We start from the raw sequence: 20642 nt of genomic DNA, 5'->3' as shown, positions 1-20642 counted from the left end.
GTAGGTACTATGATTTAAAGTCTGGAGATGAAGGTTCACTTTTCCTTTTTATGATGTTTCTGGCTATTCAGGACTCCTTACCCTTCCAAATGAGTTTAATGATCATGTTTTCAATTTTTTTCTTTAATGGGGGTGGAATTTTTATTGGAATTGCATTAAATCTATATATCTATTTGAGTAGAATTGGCATCTTGATGATATTTAGTCTTCCAATCCATGAGCATGGAATGTTCTTCCAGTTATTTAGGGCTTTTTCAATTTGTTTTAACATTGAGTTGTAGTTTTCTGAATACAAGTGCTTTATATCATTGGTTAAGTTTATTCCTATTTGAGTTTTATCTGTCATATTCTATTTTCACCACTCTTTTGACACTTTCAGTTACTTTTATTGATATAATCTTCATTTCTAGACTCTCTTCCAGGCCCCTCTCTCCTGTCTTTTCTTTTCAGGCTCTAGTACACCCTTTAGTATTTCCTGAAATTCTGGTCTCTTGCTTAGAGATTCTCTCAGTTTCTGTCTATCTGAGAATATTCTAAACTCGCCCTCATTTTTGAAAGACTGTCTTGCTGGATATAAGCTTCTTGACTGGAAGTTTTTCTCTTGTAGTATCTTAAATATATCAGACTACTCTCTTCTTGCCTTCATGGTTTCTGGTGAGAAATCAGCACTTAATCTTATTGGATATCCCTTATATGTTATGCTTGCTTTTCTCCTGCTGCTTTCAGAATTCTCTTTGTCTTTGTCTTTTGACTTTCTGATGAGTATGTGTCTTGGAGTTGGTCTATTTGGATTTTTTTGGGTGGGAGTACATTGTGTTTCTTGGACAGGGATATCTATGTCCTTCAATAGGGTTGGGAAATTTTCTACCAGTATTTCTTCAAATATTCCTTCTGTCCCTTTTCCCTTCTCTTCTCCTTCTGGGACACCCATGACATGTATGTTTGTACACCTTTTGCTGTCATTTAGTTCCCTGAGAGCTTGTTCAATTTTTTCCATTCTTTTCTTCATCTGTTTTTTTGGTATGTTCATTTTCAGAGGCCATTTCTTCTTCTGCTTCCTCAAATCTGCTATTATATGATTCCAATGTTTTTTTAATTTCATTGATTGCAACTTTCATTCCCATAAGATATGCTATTTTTCTATGTATACCTTTAAATTCTTCTTTGTGCTCATCCAGGGTCTTCTTAATATTCTTAATCTGTTTAGCCATCTCATTGAATTTATTAAGGAGGTTTATTTGAACATCTATAATTAGTTGTTTCAATTCCTTTATGTCATCTGGAGGCTTAATCTTGTTCCTTTAACTGGGCCATAGCTTCCCGTTTCTTGGAATGAATTGTAATTTTTTGTTGGTGTGTTCACATCTGGCTTACTAGAGTATTTTTTCTGGGTGCAGTTTTTCTCTCTGGTGTAGGGCTTCCTATCGTTTCTCCCTTGCTGGCTATGCAGTAGGAGCCAAGCACGTAGTTGGTGCTATAAGCTGTGGAGGCTCAAGCTGCTCTCATTGCACCAGGAACCAATGAAGGTTCTTCCAACTGTCTCTTTTGCCAGAGGTAGGGACAAAGTCACAGCTGTGTGGAATAATCTACATGCAGGCCTAGACTGTAGTAGCCCAGAGAGACTGATGAAGCTTCACAACCCTTTCTCCCCTATCTAAGGTAGGGATATAAGTGCAGGTGTGGGCAGCAATCTATGCAGTGCGGGTCCTAAGATGACTGCAGTTGCTCTGGTAGACTTATGATTTTCAGGTTATGCCAGCTAAATTTCCCTGCAGTTACCTGTATAGGCTGGTGCAGTGCTCCTCAGCCTCCTCCCTACCAGAGGTGGGGTTGAAGCCTAGGCGGGCTACGGGCTGATCTCTGTGAAAGAAACTGTCAGCCCAGCTTCCCCTCAGGCTGGGGGTGGAGTAAGAATGGCGGCTACTGGCCTCTTTCTGACTTGGGCTGGTTCTCACCCCAGCTGTTCCCTGGGTTATCGCTGAGCCAGCCAAGTCTCCCAATCAGTAGCCAAAATCGGCAGCCAACCGTCTCCTCCTCCCCCATTTCTGGGAAATGGAATTTCCAATTCCTGTCACAGAGCAGCTCCTCGGGCAGCTCATGCCGCCAGAGTTGGATAATCACCGGCCTCTGTGGCTTGGCCAGTAATTTTCTGGAGAGGGTGGCACAGGTCTCTGCAGCTTCCTTCTTCTGGTGGTGGCACTGGATGCTAGGCTAGAGCTGCAGTATGATCTGGATGGGAAGAAGCCGGTCCCCACCAGCACTGGGATTCTCAGCGGAGTTAAGATGGCAGCTCCCGGCTTCTTTCTGCCCTTGACAGGCTCAAACCTTAGCTGTTTTCAGGATCATATGCTCCTGGGGTGGCTTGTGCAGCCAGAGTAGGATAATCACTGGCCTCCGCAGCTTGCCCAGTAATTGCCCGGAGAGGCTGGCTCAGGTGCCCGCATCGTCCTCCCTGCTGGAGGTGGCACTGGGGCATAGGCTAGTCTTGCAATCTGATCTGAATGGGAAGAAGCCGGTCCCCACAGCACCAGCACAGTTCATCCTGCTTCCCCTTGTGCCAGGTGTGGAGTTAAGATGGCGGCTCCCAGCCTCTTTCTGACCTGGACAGGTTCAAACCTTAGCTCTTCTCAGGATCATACCGCAGCCCACTGAATTTCCTCATCATAGCTGAAATTGGTGTCTCTTCCTCCCCCGTTTTTGGGAAGTGGAGCTTTCAATTCCAGCCACAGAACAGCTCCCGAGGCAGCTTGTGCCTCTGGTGGAGGATGGGCACCAGCCTCTATGGTGTAGAGCTCTCTACTTATGAGTCTTCTCTGCAGACGGGCAGTCTCCTCCTTCAACTCCCCAAGGACATTGCAGGATGCTCTTCTGACCTCCTGGATTCCCCAAACAGGTGCTTCAGCTAGCTTCAGAGAGCTCTGGATGTTTGCTAGCTGCCCTGTAACAGGAGCTGACTCTAGAAGTTCCTTACTATGCCGCCATCTTGCTGGTTCTCCCACTTCTTTGATTTTGATAAAAACTTATGATTATGCAAAAGAAACATACTTCATAAATATTTTATTCAGTTTCCCATTTCAATCCATGACTTAAAGGAAGGAAATTTTATTCAAAAGTAAGATATTCTTATATAAGGATTTTAACTGACATCCTACTTAAAATACTTGAATCTTACTTCTAAGGATATCACATTTTCACAGTGTTGACATTTCCTTCCATATCTAAATCTACCTTTAAAATGCTTTAAAACAGAAGATAAATGGGGCAAAACATCTTGCAAGAATCCATCAACTATCTGTTAAATGCCTTAAAAGGGGGACTTTATCTCATTTAGCTATAAAATGTGTCCCTCTAATGGGACCCAGATGTCTTTTATTTGAAAATATAATCTACCCCTAAATAGTTTGAGTAAATTTCTAGTTTGAGACTCAATTTGGGGACCCAAGTATTTTATCCAGACCAGTCTCAAACATTGTATCATGTGCCAGAAAAGTGGGAAGTCTATTCCTAGACTCTCATCATAATGCCTTGAACCATAAGACCCTTTTTTGTAACACTTTGCATTTACTTTTAAAATGTGATAAAAAACAAAACAATTTGTTGCCCTTGAGAATTCTCTCTACTTTCATATAACTGGGAAATACAGGTGTGAGGATTTGGTTTTAGTGGATTCAACCTTCTTGCTGTCTTTAATTTGATCCTTATTCAGTTTGAGAATAGCAGCTGTACCTTCTATGGTTCTAAAGTCATGTAATTGGGAAGAAATGGAAAACAGTATGAATTTGTGAAAAGCACATAGACTAAATAGCAATGTGAAATGGTATAGAGTTAATCATGGAAACCAGAACTAAGCAGGCTTTTAGAGCGGAAGAAAAAGACCTATTTGATGACTAAGTTGGCTTACAGACACGGGCCCCCAACCTGAGGGAATTTTATGATTTACAGTCTGTTGACATCTCCAGACAGACAGGAAGCCAATGAATCGCATTTAAGTGTGCATTTCTGCATTGGCTAACTGTACCTTAAGCAGCTTGAAGTACTCAAAAGCCAATATAAGCAGAGATTTGGGGCTTAGTGTTGATTTTCTATGTTCAATGGCATAACTAATTTTCAGCGTTCCCAGATACCAAAAAATCTCCAGGGCAAGGTTTTCCATGTATGACTTTGTTACCAGTTTTATTCAAGCTAGACTACTTTCTTTATATTGGAGGTAGAGTAGAGCCTATTGTTACTCTAATAACCTGTTTCTTCTATTTTCTTTTTGTAAAATAGACGTAAAAATTCTGCAACCTGTTCCTGAAAGGTGTCATGAATCCAGTTAGAGTTACAAATGAAATCATATTTTCCAATTGACCTAATTTATGCTTCAAATATATTTTTCATCTATGATGATCTTAATTAGCTGTGACTTCTAGTGTAAAGTCCTCTAGTCTCACCTCCAAGTTATTCTCTTAAGAAACTTAAGCATAACCAAATTTTATGCCTTATGGAATTAAGCCAACAAAGTGTAGAGAAAGTAGAAGAATTGGCCAAGTTCATCTGGTGAATTAGTAGCAAAGTTGAGTTTATGACTTGGTCTGCTAAATTCCAGCACTAACATATTTCTGTTATTCCACAATTCTAGGAAAATCAATTTAAAGGAAGCCTATAGTAAATTTTTTTGGAAAGGATATAACAATATTAGTAATACTACTTTACCATCTTAGCAATACCTTAATTTTTTTTAATTGATTTTGTAATAATATTACATTAAAAATATATATGTGAGGTCCCATTCAACCCAACCCCCCCACCCCACTTCTCCCCCCCCCCCCCCAGCAACACTCGTTCCCATCATCATGACACATCCATTGGATTTGGTAAGTACATCTTTGGTCACCTCTGCACCTCATAGTCAATGGTCCACATCATGGCCCATACTCTCCTCCATTCCATCCAGTGGGCCCTGTGAGGATTTACAATGTCCGGTGATTGCCTCTGAAGCACCATCCAGGGCAGCTCCATGTCCCAAAGACTCCTCCACCTCTCATCTCTTCCTTCCTTTCCCCATACCCATCATCCACCATGTCCACTTTTCCCAATCCAATGCCACCTCTTCTATGTGGACATTGGATTGGTTGTGTCCATTGCACCTCTATGACAAGAGGAGGCTCAGATTCCACATGGATGTTGGATGCAATCCTCCTACTTTCAGTTGTAATCACTCTAGGCTCCATGGTGTGGTGGTTGTCCTTCTTCAACTCCATCTTAGCTGAGTGTGATAAGTCCAATAAATCATGCAATACCTTAATTTTTGAGAGTGGTTGCATTATCTCATTTAGTGGTATAATATATTCAAAATAACAAAAATACTGGCAACAGATCCTCAGAGTTGCAGTTTCCTGGTTGTATGGCCCTTGATATATTAATTTATCAGTAGCAATCTCATAGGATATGCCATGTGTCAGACACTGTACTGGGTATATATTATATACTGTTTTAATTCTTTATAACAATGTTAAAGGAATTCAAATTTCCATTTTACTACTGAGGTAAAACTGAGGTTCAGAAATTATGTCAGGATACCCAGTTGTGCCAAACACGTTGAAGCTCTTCAATAGCAGTTACTTTTCTAACATTCTTCCTCCTTCCTCTTCCCACTGCTAGAATAGAGTTCGAGGGCAGGCCATTATCATCTTGGCTTTCCTGATAGAAAACAGACTCCCAGAGATTAAGGGATTTGCTGAAAGAGTAGTTTAATGGCACAGTTAGTTCAAGTTTACCTCAAGAAAGAATGATGAACAAATCACCATGTGAATATTGTTGGTTCTTGTCAATGGTAATTAGATGCTTTATAAAGTTCAGAATAATGAAAATATGTGTTTTAGTGTCAGGCAAGGTTTAAGGTCTTTTAGAACTTTTTTTTTCTTTTCAGTAGAGCATTTTTGTACATTTAGGGTTGCCTAAAGTTGTAGGTACATTTAGGGATCCAAACCACTGAAAATGAATTTAGATTTAGAAACTGAAATCTTTGTTATATGAAAATAAATGGAATATTTTTCATTCAAAAGGTAGTTACTTTTGCAGCCTAGCATATGCTTCTACTACTGTCCCATTAACTGGCTAATGTGTATAAAAACTTATAAGTAGGATAAATGGTGGCTAGGTATTAATGATTTTATAACTAAAAATGACCGTTCACTAGGGACAGTCCTCAAAACAGCACTTGTTCAGTTGAATTGTGCCATCTTAACTTTTTTTTTAAATGGAATTCTAATAGTAAGTTTTCCAGCTCTTAAAGGGTACCCCATACTTAGTACCCCTCCTTCCCACATGAATTCTTTAAGAATTTAAAAATAAAAGAGTGGAAGATAGAATGTCAAATATCACCTTTATTACTGATGAAATTCAAGTTGGAAGACATGGCTTAATGTCTTTAACTGAGCTCCAGAAGTAGGAAAATTAACTACCAAGTAACAAGCAGAGGTGAATTGGGGTGGGGGTACCCATGAGGCCTCCCTGTGGGCACCTCCTCCGTAGAAAAAGAAGGGTGAACAGAGTCACACATGCTCAGTTTGTTCTTCTTAGATTTATCAATTTTATATATCACTTTATCCCCTGGGGAAAAGTGACTAATGATGGAGACCAGGAAGTAAACTAATTGAGCACCCTGTATAAGAACAAAACATCTAGAATGGGGAAATTGATTCCCCCTACCAGTGTGGACTGAACACATGTGTACTAACAAACTATTAGAAAAGAACAGGACAATAATTTAAGCATTTACATTTAACCAAGTATTAATATGCTATCCTGTCTAAGGTACCAGGCACATAGTCAATATATTCACTCCCTATCTACAGATTATTTAATTTGTAGATTATCCATGGTCTACTTTTCAATCTCCAAGTGACTTTTTCTTTCTCATCTTTAACATTTGTAGAATCACTTGATTAAAATGTCAGAGAAATGGCGCTGAAGTCAGAAAACCTGTCTATGAGTCCTGGTCCTATTCCTAGCTTCTTTGGATCCCTCCTTTGGAACTATATTCTTATCTATAAAAATGAGAAAATACAACTAGAAGATCCCAAAGATTCTTCCCATCTCTCAGATTCTAGGATTATTTTTTTAGTCTTTCCTCACATTGATCGATATATATATATTTAGGAAACTAAAGTTAATTTTAACTTTAACCTAAGAAAATTGTAATTATGGGAGATAAGTGTTCTAATAACTGCATTTCCCAAGTTTTTTGAACTTCTATGGAGTTTATCATTTATAGCACACAATTTATCACTTGTTCTATGTTATTTCTTAATTTCCTCTCTGTCCATCTTCTTTCTTAGTTGACCCTCTGACTTTATTTCCATCTTTCTTAACAACCTTGTGTTCAAAATAAAGGAGTTCAATTACAGCACTAATGTTATTAAGGCTCATAAATGTGAGTGCCAAAGACTAATTGTATATGGTTATTCCTGCCCTTGCCTCTAAATCATAGATTACACTGAGTATTTTCATGTCTTCCTATTATGCTATTACATGTGCATTTGTGCACAAACACATCCATATGCATAGCAAGTGTATGTGATTTTTTCCCCTGCTAAAAAGGATGCTGGTTCAATAACTTACCCTTTCAGTGCCAGAAAATTTAATGTTTTGAAAGGAGAGCACATTGCTTCTTGGATGTTCATAATCAAATGTAATATGGTATGTTTTAAAAGGTATGGTGTGGAACCTCCTGGTTTGATAAAATTGGAAAAGGAGATTGAACAAGAAGAAACACTCTCTGCTCCTTCTCCTTCACCTTCTCCTTCATCAAAGTCTTCTGGAAAAAAGAGTACAGGGAACTTACTGGATGATGCAGTAAGTAAAATTTGTCAGATTTCTTACCAAAAGTCATTTTGTCAACTACAAAGTTCATTCTGTATATATTCAGATCAGTGTAGCCATTATGTCTTTCAATTTCACTAAAATCCATTTTAAAATCCTGTGAAAAATGTTGAAGTCCTACAATTTAATTTGAGATTCAAACCTGAGTCAGTCATTTAAAGTACAGCTTCACTTAATCTGCTGAGTAGTATCTAAATATTTAGGAAAATAAGTCAACTTCCTGAAAATTGTATTTGAAACCACTTTAACTCTCTTGTTCTTGGTTCAGATTCCTCAGGACACAAATGAGCCTGAGACATGAGATTTGGAAGATTGTTAAAGGAGGGAAAGTAAGCATGTTAAAGAGAAGATAACTGCCCTTTATTGGCTGCCTGCTACGTACCAGTGTCTATTGTAATTGTTTTCCAAATGTTTTGTTATCTGTAAGGCAGATTTCTTTTTGAGGAAACAGAAACTTAGAAGTGTAGTGACAGCTGAGAGGAGCTTAGATTGAAACCAGTTTCATGTGCCTCTCTGAGGTCCCAGTCCCTCTATTCAGCAGTGTCCTTGCCATCTTAGCAAGGTATAGAATTAATCATTTGACAGATTAGAAAAGACTGTAAATATGCCCTCATAACCTCAGCAACTCGGAATGTAATAGCAAAGGGGATGAATGAAAACTCTCAGGGTAACTGTTGTCTGTTAAGGTGCTCTTGGTTATAATAAGCAGTGTGTTTAATAACGCATATGTAGAGATCCAAACATACATATTTGGATGTAAATATAAAAATAGTAAAAAAAGAGGGAAATCATGGGTGATGGGGATGATGTTTATGTAAAGTTTGCATTTATGGAATTGTAGCTTGTGAGTTTTTTATTATAGAAAACGGTAACATCAAGGACATTAGACTGAAGTATGTCTCATGTACATAGGGGCAATCTCAGAAGTCAGCGCCAACCATAACGTAAGCTGTATGGAATAGGCAGGACTGAAAAGAACTACTGGTCCCTAGCTGGAGGGTTCTTTGTACAGAGTCTGAGCTGAAAAAGAGTCCAGTGACACTATAGATTGCAGAAAGAGAGCCTTCCCATCTTTTATTTCCTCCAAGTGCCATTATAACTTATACTTGCAGATTGAGATGACCAGAAATCTACCTATTTTCTGACAGAATGAAACCCCCATTTCTGCAAAGGGCAGCACACTTACACTTAAACCATCAAGGTATCTCAGTCAATTGCAGTTTAATTTCTTTTGGGTAATTGTTTAATATACTCAGGACTTAAAGAATAAGCAGGGTACTTTTTTTAAATTTTACAATTACATGACTATTTTCAAGGATTGTCCCATGCCTTGCTAGTCATATTGTTTCATTTTGTAAGGAAAGTGAGTAACATTGTATTAATAGTAGATAATGATGCATTATTTATATACAAATGAGAACAATTTTTCTCTCTGTTATATTTTGTGATTAAACTTAGTTTAGAGTAAGGTGTTCTTTAGTCTTTCATTTTTAACTGTCTTTCTCTGTGTCTGCTATACTAGCTTCTACTCCTTTTCTCTCAACTGTCACCTCCATTCAATTTCTTTAACCCATTTGGTCAGAGTTGCTGCCCACTGAAGATTATCTGGCCAATGTCACCCCACCCATAACATCCTAATGAATGAGTTTCTAATATCAAATTATTCTTTTTTCAGTTCTCAAATTGTAAGACCTTTTCTTGCAACTCTTCTCAATGAACTTCACTGCTACCAGGGAGATCAGCCTACATGCCATGCGTATTTGATTAAATTCTGAAGGGGTTTCCTCTAACATCGCGATAAAGCCCAAACCCATTTACATCTCCTATAAGCCCCTCATGTTCTGGTCTGTTGCCTACTTTCCAGACTTTTCATTCTCTGGGCCCCTTGCATTCTGAGATAGCCATTCTAATTATGCCTACTTTACTAAATTCCCAAGTATATTTTATGCCCTGTGTCTTTCCTCACTTGTTTTCCTCACCATGCTTTGGCTAACTCATCTTTTAAATCTACTTTTAAACAAATTTATATATTTTAAAATTCAGATTGTGTTACCTCTTCTATAAAGCTATTCTTGGCATCTCTCATCCCAGGTAAAATGGACAAATTGCCCTATGGTGCTCCCAATACTTGTATACACTTTCATCATAGCATCAATAATAAATTAAGGTACATTATTTGGCATAAATATCCATTATTCTCAAAGGTGGGGTCCTTGTCCTCAAAGACAAGGGCCATATTTTATTAATCTATATCCATTCAGCACCATGTTTGTTGGATAAACAATCAATCTGGGTACTTATATTTTTAAAAAATTCCCCCTTGTTTTATTTATCTGGACTGGCCTTGTGCACTGGAAATGCATGCCCTTCTCAGTTCTGCTGTAGCTTTGCAGAGGGAGGAGATGCTGCGACTCAACTATTTATGTGAGTGTGGGAGAAGTAGTGAGACTGGTTCCCTTTCTTCACCAGCTTGCCTCATGTCTAGCCACCCCTCTTCCTTGAGAAGGAGAAAAGAGAGACAGGGGAGGCAAGGTGGGGGATTGGCTATGAAAAGGATTTTGGAGAAATTTTACCAATACTCCAATTCCAAAGTCAAGTGCCATAGAGACTGCCTACAACAAGGCAAGGCAGTCACTCGGTGGTTGTTCTTCCCTCCTCTAAGTTCAGTTCTGTCAACTGAGAGCAATGGAGGGCTTTCAGAGCAGCTTCCAAGCCCCTATAAAGATTACCAAACAGCTTGATAACATGAACCATCTGTCTAGTTATAGGGTTTTATTCAGATGTAGGAACTGTGCAAAGTGTATATTTCTGTACTATTGCCAGCTAGAATACTGCCTTCTACAAGTCTTTAAGCCAGCGTTTTTCAAAGTAAGTCAAACACTAACACCACCAGATGCCCCATGGGGAAAATGATTTCAGTGGTTAGGCTAGTTTGCGAAATACAACTACTGATAGTTACCACCTAGTTGGCAGTGACAAAACTCTGGTGAATTTCTTAATAAGATCTTGTTTAACTTGGAATTTTTCAAACTTATTTGACCATAGAAGTCTCTTACAGTCCCCTTCGTTCTACTTTGGGGAAAACTACTGACATGTTTGTGTTCTGTTTAAGTGATAGTTTTCCACTAAAGTGTTTTATTTCAGAATGGTAGAACAGATAGAAAAGTAATTTCAGCCTCACTTATGGTTTAGATTAGAGCTTCATATGTCTAATGTAAAAAGGAAATTGTTCCTATGGCAACTGCTTCACTGCATGTGAAGCACATATACCAGTTGGAAGTTGAAATTCAAATACCCAAACGTGCTTTAAAAAAAGAGTATAAAATGGAGACTGCTTCCAAAATTTCTATTTAGTCAATAATAATATTTATCCTCTATCAAATTACTATCTGCAAAGTTAAAAAAATAAAAGGAGGAGGAAGAAATGTAGACAAAAAGAAAGAGGAAAGAAAAAATCAAGAGAGAGAAAGCAAGAGATGCAGACCTGTGTTAAGATATCATATTCCAGTGGACAGTTTCAGCAAAACGGCCAGTTTTAAAACCTTCAGTGTTTCCTCACATTTATTTGATACTTAGGGGAATAGGTGACCCTTTATGTGAAGAATGCATCCCACCTCCTTTAATCAAGATATAAAAGAAACACAGTGGAGTCCATTCAGATTAATTTATTCTCCAGATGTCCTGATAGAGTGATTCAGCGGTGATAAAATGGTGGGGTCAGGTTTAGTTCTCCTCTTTGCATTCCCTTGAGTTTCTTGGGTTAGTTCCCACACAATGGCTTGAATAAAGTTCTAAGAAAACAATTCTTACTTTCTTCCTCTTTTCCATCAACTTCCTCAGCCTGGGGATGAGAGATAGTACAATTGTGAGTAATCAGGCTTCTCTTGAAATCCCATTGCAGCAGAAAACTGGCTAGGTTCCTGGCCAAAAACCAGAACACCTGCCAGACTGACTTATCCCAAGGTAATATAAGAAGCGCAGATGTCATCAGTCACTGTTTACTTAACAATCTCTTTCCACTACCCACAGTCTGGCCTTGTCTCTTCCCTTTCTCCCTCCACCTCTTGCACAATTACAAAAATAACCCTTGATTTATCAGTCCATTTTGAAAGCTAGGAAAGCATTAGAGAAGGACAGGTCACTTGAGAAAATGTTTTTTATTTTACTTCAATTGATAACAGCAGTTTCTGTGTTTCATCTAAGAACACTGCAAGGTGGGGATACTTCCCACACATACTTGTGATTGTTATACCTTAGCAGAGGAACCACTTCAGCAGCAATTCACTGTTTGTTCTCTTACTATGTGACAGGAGAGCTGCGCCAAGCATGGCCCTCTTAAAGTTCAGACAATGCATGTTTATGATGCTGTCAGCTTGCTTAAATTTCTTCTGGATGGATAGCCCTCCTCCTTCTTTCCTAGCTCCTTTCCTTCATCCCTCTTTTCTTTGGAAGCCTTCATTGTAGTGATAAGGAAAACAGTACTCCTTCTAGCAATGGCATGGAAGATAATTTTTATACATACACACACTTTTTTTCTTTATAAGCAAACATAGAAAGAGATATGTTTCAGTTGTTTGAGGAACAACTGAAAACCCTCAACCCACCCAAGAACGTGTGTTATGGGAGAACTGACACTCCCATTACCCACTTTATACTTTTTGTCCTACTATTGCCATCCTATTCAGGAAAATCCCTTCAAAATATCCCTAGGAACAGAAATCCATTAATAATGGGTGAGTGGGTGGGTGTATCTATGGATCAAGTATAATGTGGTAGGAAAATATCAGACCTCAGACTCAAAGTCATGGGTCAAGACACTAACTTAATGTTAGCTAGTTTCTTCATCTTTAAATGAAAGCCATCTCTAAGGTTCTTTGAATCCAGTTTTATTGTTTAACCAGTTTTCCCCTGTGTCATGAATAGGTCCATATTCTTGTTACCTATTCATTTATTTATTCAATGTACATGTGTGGAACACATTTACATGCAATGAAACCTTGTGCTTTATATCAAGGATTAAAAATAGTAATGAAACACTATCTTAATACTTAAGGAATATACTGTCTACCAAGAAGGCATTGAGGAGAACTAATAACTGAGTTGCAGTATGCAATATAAAAATAAGTACTGGGAGCGGAGTTGGCTCAAGTGATTAGGTGCCACCTCCCACATGGGAAGCCCAAGTTCAGTTGTCCGTGCCTCCTAAAAAGATAGCAAGTGCAAAACAATGAAGTGAAAGAGAGATAAATAAAAATAAATAAATCTTAAAAAAAAAAAAAAGGACCAAGAATTGTAGGTTTATAGAAAGGTATTTTCTCAAGTTAATTCTCTTAATCTCTTCCCCTGGAAATAGCATCATTTTTTATAGGTCTTCAGTAAGGCACCAGTTGTATGTTTTTCAGATAAATTTTGTTTCAGCATTCTTTCATCCTTCCTGTTTTCCCTTCAGTGTCTTATGCTTTCATAATTCTCTGGAATCTCCTTTATTCTAGAGAAACTAAATTGTTTAATTCCTTGATACCAAATGTCAGTGAGTTTATGTATTGCTCCTGCCATAAGACTTTGCGTAGCAGAAGGTTGATTAGAGGCAGGCATTTGATTATTTGAAGGAATGATTGGATTTCTTTGATCACACATCTCCATGTTGCATATCTTTGTGGAAGAAGGAATTTGGGTGAGGAAACAGGCCAGTTTCTTCAGAATCTAAATTTGGTTGTTTTTTTTTTTTCATTTTTTTTTTTATTGACTTTGTAATAATATTACATTAAAAATATATATATATGAGGTCCCATTCAACCCCACCATCCCCACCCCACCTCTCCCCCCCCCAGCAACACTCCTTCCCATCATCATGACACATCCATTGCATTTGGCAAGTACATCTTTGGGCACCTCTGCACCTCATGGACAGTGGTCCACATCATGGCCCATACTCTCCCCCATTCCATCCAGTGGGCCCTGTGAGGATTTACAATGTCCGGTGATTGCCCCTGAAGCACCATCCAGGGCAGCTCCATGTCCCAAAGATGCCTCCACCTCTCATCTCTTCCTGCCTTTCCCCATACCCATCAGCCATCATGTCCACTTTTCTCAATCCAATGCCACCTTTTCTATGTGGACATTGAGAATCTAAATTTGTTTCCACCAGCTTCATAGATGCAGGTAGCACCTTATTTGGTTTGGAGCTTTCTGTTTCCTCCAAGGAAACTTTTCCTCACAACACAGAAAATTATTGTTTAGGCTTGTTTGGTTAGTTGAAGGATGAATAGTTAAGAGACATTGCAAGACAGCTTCCCAAGCAAAGAAACAATAAACATAAATCTTATTCCTAAAATCAAGAACTATTATATTGTTTCCTAGTAGCCACAACTATTTATAAGCAATGTGTACATCTCATTTAGATTATGTATATTTTAAACAGTGGGGAGAATAACTTTAATAGAGATAAAATCTGATCTATAGACATAAATTCCATAAAACACATAAACGAAAAGATTTGGCCACAGAATTAGGGTTGGGTAGGTTGGAATTACTGAGATAGAGTGAATTGTTACTAAGACATAGAGATGACTTCTTATAGTTCAAAATAAGATGGAACAGTCTCATTAAAACAACAACAATAATTTGTTTAATTCACATTTTGAAAGTGCATAAAATTATTCTCATTAAAATTATGCCGAGGAAACATTTTCTATGTTAACATAATTTCTATTCTAGTTTTAAATATATTTCACATACATGTATTCCATTATAGTTTTCAGTATGTTTATCTTGGCAACCCAATGTACATGGTCTTTCTAATTCTCCAAAAATGAGAACCTAGATGATCCTGGCTAGACGGCCAGTGAATTTTCCTGTCACCATCGTTACCACCCCCCCACCGCGGGCATGAACGTCACCAGCATCCAGCTATGCTGACTGTAGTTACTGGCCTTCAGAAAATGCCTTCAGGATCTGACCTTACAGAGTTATGTTTAATGTGATAGTCCCGTGTTCACATCCATGCCTATAATTTTGCTATGGAACACATTTTAAAGCATTAATGGCCCAGGGGGCTGTTGATCTAAATGGGACCCCGCTAAGGAGAATGAACTTGCTTGCTCTGTTTCAGGTGAAGCGAATTTCCGAGGATCCTCCTTGCAAATGCCCAAGCAAATTCTGTGTTGAGAGGCTCTCCCAAGGAAGATACCGAGTTGGAGAAAAGATCCTCTTCATCAGGGTAAAAGTTTTACTTTTCACTTGATATCTTGCCCTCTATGAGAATATTCAGGACTTGAGATGGGAGTTGCCAAGGAACTGCGACAGGTAAATAAGTCCCATTGTGGCGTTTACAGTTGGATTGAAGATGCCATGTATGAATATGTATTATTGCTGAACACTGAATAAATAGAATTATGTTTCTCTTTTTACCCACACACAAACAAATATACTAAACAGAGCACAGAGATGAAATAGAATGAAGAAGAGGATTCCTTTTTTGTTTGTGCATTTAGTTTTCAAAGGAATTAAAACCCTCCCATGGAAAACAAAAATAATGTTCTGCCCTGGTCTTTCCTATCCCAAGCCTGGAAAAACAATCATTCATCCTGGGTACCTTTCAGATTATTTGAGCATGATTTTTCAACAAGCCTGGGTTGATGATCCAGAGTGAAGGGAGAGAAAGCTCTATTTAGTAGCCATGGTTAAGTAGGGACTGTCATTTCCTACTTAGGTATCTGGTCAGAATAAACGCATGTGGACGCAGGCCAATGAATGATTTGGTGGTCCCAGTTCATTTACCAATGGTAATAATTTAAATCCTGACTAGACATTAAGAACAGTTTTACATCATAATTGCAGGCTCAGTAAAGTAACATTCCAGACATTTCCCTTGTGAGTTCTTTTGCTCATAATCAAGAGAATTTAGTCTCTCAAAATGAAATCGAAACCATGTATTCTTTTTTTTTTTAATATGAAAATTAAAAATATAACACTGGTACCTATTGTGAAATTCGAAGTTAATAAGTCTATTATTTTATTCCTAAAATTTTTAGGTTAATTCTTAAACAGCATAGGTTATAGTCAAAAGAGATGGGCAATCGTTTCATTTGAATAATTTTAAAATATTGCTTCTTATTTTGTAGAACAGAATGATTTAAACATGTGCATCTAGTACAATTAATTCATATAGTACTCAAATAGGTGATGGCCCAGTAGCAATTTTGTCAGTGTCTTTTATTTTTAAAGAGAAGTTTGATCACGATTGCCTTAAAATATGTCAATCATTTTGTATTTTAACCTACTTTTAGATAAATATCTTGATTATTTTTGATTTTCAAGTAATAATTGCTATTATGCTTTGTAATGGCAGCTAAAGGAATAATTTTAGCATATTATTACTGACATGCTTGAGAACAAATTTAGATGAATAGGTTAACTAGGAAAAGATGGTTGCCTGACTCATTGCTTATTGTTTTGTTACTCTTTACTGCAAGGAAAGCCAAGTTGTCTGCTTTCATTTTAGTACATTATATAATAGTGATATAGAATCGCTACAGATGTTAAAATTTTATACCATTTTTACCTTTCTCAGACTCCTTTATAACATTATGTCCTAGAGACTAAAATCTAAATATATCTTTTATTTCTGTACGCAATTATTCCCTTTAATAATAGAAGTATTACTTGAATTCATAATTAATAAATCAATTTTCTATTGCAACCTAATATTTTTAGGATATATATATATATATAAAACATATCTATGTCTGGTTCTCTACATCAATGTCAGTCACAGCATTTACTATATATTAAACAATAGCATAAATTCATATAATTTGACATTGCATTTTTCTTTTCAGAAAATGTTTTTCTTTTTGGTGATATTTATCCATGTATTGTTGTTTATAGAGGAGATGATATTTTCCTTACTGAAAAAATTGCATCAAATCCCTTAGTGATAGCATTTGAAGTTAATGTTAGTGAATACTACATAAAATATTGTCCATAATCAGTTTCATACATTCAGGCAAGCCTACACTAAGAGAGTTACTGTGATATAATTATCACATCATGCTGCTGTTATGTGCTTTAGAATACTATTTCAACAAACTTTGTTCATTCACTTTCTTGATTTCTTTTTCTCCCTGTCCACATATATCTGTACTATTTTTATAAGAAATTTTATTTTAAAATCAACCCATTTAAAAATATATATCACTTAAGAAAAAAATGAAACTATCTCTACCTAAATTTAAAACCAACAGTATTTGTTAAAAGGGAAGATATTCATTAACACATATTCATTGAAATTCTTGTCTTCTGGTTGGCCAGGGGTCCAGCTCCACGCTGAAGGAGCAAAGCAATGGTAAAAAGGCTTCTCTCCTCAGGTCTGATTTCCTCTAGAGGCTTTTTCCTTCCCATTCCCTTGTACTCAGGAACTTGAATTTCTCAGGCAGGCCACGTGTCTCCCTTGCACACCTCCCTACTCCCTCCCCTTTATACTAAATGAATCACCTAAAATGTCGCATCAGTATGTGTACACTGTGGCCAATACCTTTTGGCTTATGGCAGAGACTATATTTAATTGACTTCATTCTGTTCCAACTCACTGAAGGGCAATTACTAACTAAAAAAATGCAGAGGTATTAAATATCTTTTCTAATGTTCATATGACTGTAGCTGCTAATATTTTAACTTAAAGTTTCTTTGAACACCTGAATTAAGTAGTGTCTATAGTCAAATTCTCAAACATGCTAAAGAATTGTCAGCCTCGCAGTGTCTCCTTTGCAGTTCTGTTTTAGAAGTTTACACTTTTAACATCAGTATATTTTAAACTTTGGCACATCTTTTTTTGAGGCTGCCAAAAATGGTCATATTTGCTTGGCTACATTTGTGTATGTTATTTATAAAAATGTACATACAGTTAATGTACATGGTGTCTTAGCATTTATTCCCTAGTTTCCTGTCCAAACCTATAGCAACAAGTGTATTCATATGGCCAGAAGAATCTGTCGAAGCAAAGACAATTTAAAGTCATTTAAGCCTGTAAAAAGGGTTGGCTTAGCTCTTCCTTAAACATAACACAATGATCACAACACTGACTAAGAAAGAACTCCCCATTAGAAAGTCATGAATAAAAGATTCCCTTAATAAACCTGTATTTATCACGTTTTCCCTTGATTTTCTCTTTTCAACATAAGCTGGAGTTTACAGTTCCATTGCAAACCACCTTCCAGGGTCTGTTGACAGCACACAAAAACTTTATTTATGTATTGTTTTATGGTTATATATGTATTTAAGCAGATCTTTTTATATGTTCAAAGAGATATAATGAAGACAAATAAGAATGTAAATTATAAGAAAGTATACAGATTTCAGAAAAAGAGCTAAGAAAACATTTTCTGGGGAGAATATCTTTGCTTAGCATATATCTTTTCTGTTGATTTATAGAAACCAATGTATGAATAGATACTTCCCATACATTGCTATCTTATGTGTACTTATGTAGATGCATTTATGCACTGAGGTAGACATGTTTGGATATATTTTCATGTCTCCATCTTGAGATGGGGAAGTAATCTCTTTCCAAATACAGCGAATCCTTTAGTCTGAGAGAAAACCTCTGAGGTTTTTTTCCTGTGGTTTTTAGGCAAACATAATAATCTCTTGCCAAAGTGGGAATTTTCTTGTTTCTAACTTATCAAAAACAATTTCTTAAAGCCAATTTTTGCCCTGTACCTTCCACAGAGCAACCTTGTCTTTGAGCTATCATGGATAAGGAAGCTAAATGCAGCTAATTATTGTTTTCTGTGGATAAAAATTTACTCTCCTCCAAAGTATAAATACTCAAGTTATTTTTTCAGTGACTTTTGAATTTGGGCCATAATGATAAAACCTCCTTGATGATTTCTTCAGTAACAGAGATTCAAGTATTACCATTTAGCCATACTATGCATCTTCAGAGTATCTTATGTCTAAAGTCTTGCTGTGAGGGAGGAGAGAGGTCAGAATTTTCTCTTGATACTTTGTTCATGTCATCAATTTGGTATCTTCTGAGGCTTCAATTATCAAAAAATCAACTGGCAATATGAATCCATATAAGCTTTTAGGAAAGGACTTCAGAAATATGTATTAGATTACATTAAAATACCTATACTATTTGATTTACTGGTTAGACTACTGTTTTATCTCAATAATTTAACAGTGGTTTTTGAAGTGTGGTCCCCAGGTAAGGAGCAATAGCATCAACTGTGAACTTGTTAGAGTTGCAAATTCTTGGGCCTCAACCCAGACTGACTGAATTAGAAACTCTGTAGGATCTGTCCAGTTCCCTGTATTTTATCAAGGTCTCCAAGTGACTCTAATGTTTGCTGAAGCTTGAAAATGGCCATATAAAAAGAAATGACTAAATACGTAGAAAGAGTTTTGTTGTACAACAAAATTCGAAATCATTTGCATATTTGACAATGGAGGATTATAACCATTCAGATACTAAAAATGATCATCATGAGCAATTCTATATATCATTGTGAGGAAATGCTTAAGCTAAAATGTTAAGTGGGAAAAAACAGACTTTGAAATTGTGTATTTAAGCTATAAAAATAGCTCTGTGTGTGTGTGTATGTACATATATATATATATATATATAAAAGACTTGAAGAGAACAGGAATAATTGAGAATAGATTTTTTCACTTGTTGAGGGCATAAAATCATGAGTGATTTTCTTTTCTGTATTTCTGATGATATTTTAAAAAACCAACTCTTTTAAAAAAGTCAGCAACCTGATATAGTTACAAATTTAAAAATAAATAAATGGCTTCTAAAAGTTGTCAGATTAATGACCAGACTGCTGATTTTTATGGTCTTTTTGCTAAGCTTCCCATCTTATGGAAAAGATTTGGGAGGTTAATGAGAGTCATGGTATTATTTAGACCATGGAAAATTTTGCATTTTGTTGTGAACTTGTAGTGTATTTTTCCTTGGATGCAGCTCTCACCTTTTCTTATCATCCTTTAATATTTTATCTCTCCATTTCATTTTGAAAACTCACATTGTTTAGGGTTAGCACCAGGAAATATGTAAACCTTTATGTACTGTATGGATAATGTCCCATCTCTTTGAAGACCTCAGCAGTGAGTCACATATTCAATTTTTGCTCTACTGGTCAATAAACCTTCAGTCACTTGATTTCCCATTCCGCTAGAGCTCAGTTTTGTGACATGAAAATGGCCTGATAAGATAAACTGATCTATGCTAATGCATGGAATGGATGCGAATGGCACTAATGAGTAGAACTTTGCGGAGTAAAATCTTTACACTGTTAACCAAGTTCCTCTAAAAATTGGGTAGTGGGACTTTCTGGCAAAAGAGCTGCCTGTGGGCCACCTGTTGTGAGATAGCTGATTTGTTGTGCTACTTGCTTGGGGCACTGTTGTGATGAATACTTTCTTATTCAATTACAATTTGTCGCTACTCTAACACTATACTCAAAGGTTTTGCAAAGGGCGTTCCAAGGAATAATAGTTCTAGGAGATGTTTGTATTAGTCAGGGTTCTTCAGAGAAAAAGATCTGACAGGAGACCCCTCACCCAACCCCATAACACATTCTACTCCAGACTGCCTCCCTGTGGCATGTCCATTAAATACAAATATTTTATTCCTAAGGTTAGTCATGTAAGAAGGATCTGCCCCCTTTCATGATGTATAGATGCTCAACTACAGTAAAGTATTCCTTATACTATTTTCACTTTAAATATCACCAGATTGCAAAACAGTACTATAATTACATAATCAA

General features: G+C 36.9%; 1 protein-coding gene and 1 long non-coding RNA gene across 12 annotated transcripts in view; one reads left to right on the top strand and one right to left on the bottom strand.

The window, feature by feature from the left end:
* GAS2 (growth arrest specific 2) overlaps nucleotides 1–20642 on the top strand; it is a 183197-nt gene that overhangs the window by 105611 nt on the left and 56944 nt on the right. For all 11 annotated transcript variants that reach the window (XM_058305634.1, XM_058305631.2, XM_058305630.2 and 8 more), the window contains 2 exons: nucleotides 7698–7839; nucleotides 14978–15085. In XM_058305634.1, coding sequence (XP_058161617.1) covers nucleotides 7698–7839; nucleotides 14978–15085 — 250 coding nt within the window. The remainder of the gene's footprint in view (nucleotides 1–7697; nucleotides 7840–14977; nucleotides 15086–20642) is intronic.
* LOC131280049 (uncharacterized) lies at nucleotides 11517–15639 on the bottom strand. Its single transcript, XR_009187615.1, has 2 exons — nucleotides 15461–15639; nucleotides 11517–11707 (listed from the first exon to the last, which is right to left on the bottom strand). It is a non-coding gene; the product is annotated as an uncharacterized lncRNA (long non-coding RNA).

The sequence above is a fragment of the Dasypus novemcinctus genome, chromosome 10 (assembly GCF_030445035.2).
Source record: "Dasypus novemcinctus isolate mDasNov1 chromosome 10, mDasNov1.1.hap2, whole genome shotgun sequence".
NCBI lineage: Eukaryota > Metazoa > Chordata > Mammalia > Cingulata > Dasypodidae > Dasypus > Dasypus novemcinctus.
Note: the sequence above shows the minus strand (reverse complement) of the source record. Positions and strands in the feature narration are given on the sequence as shown.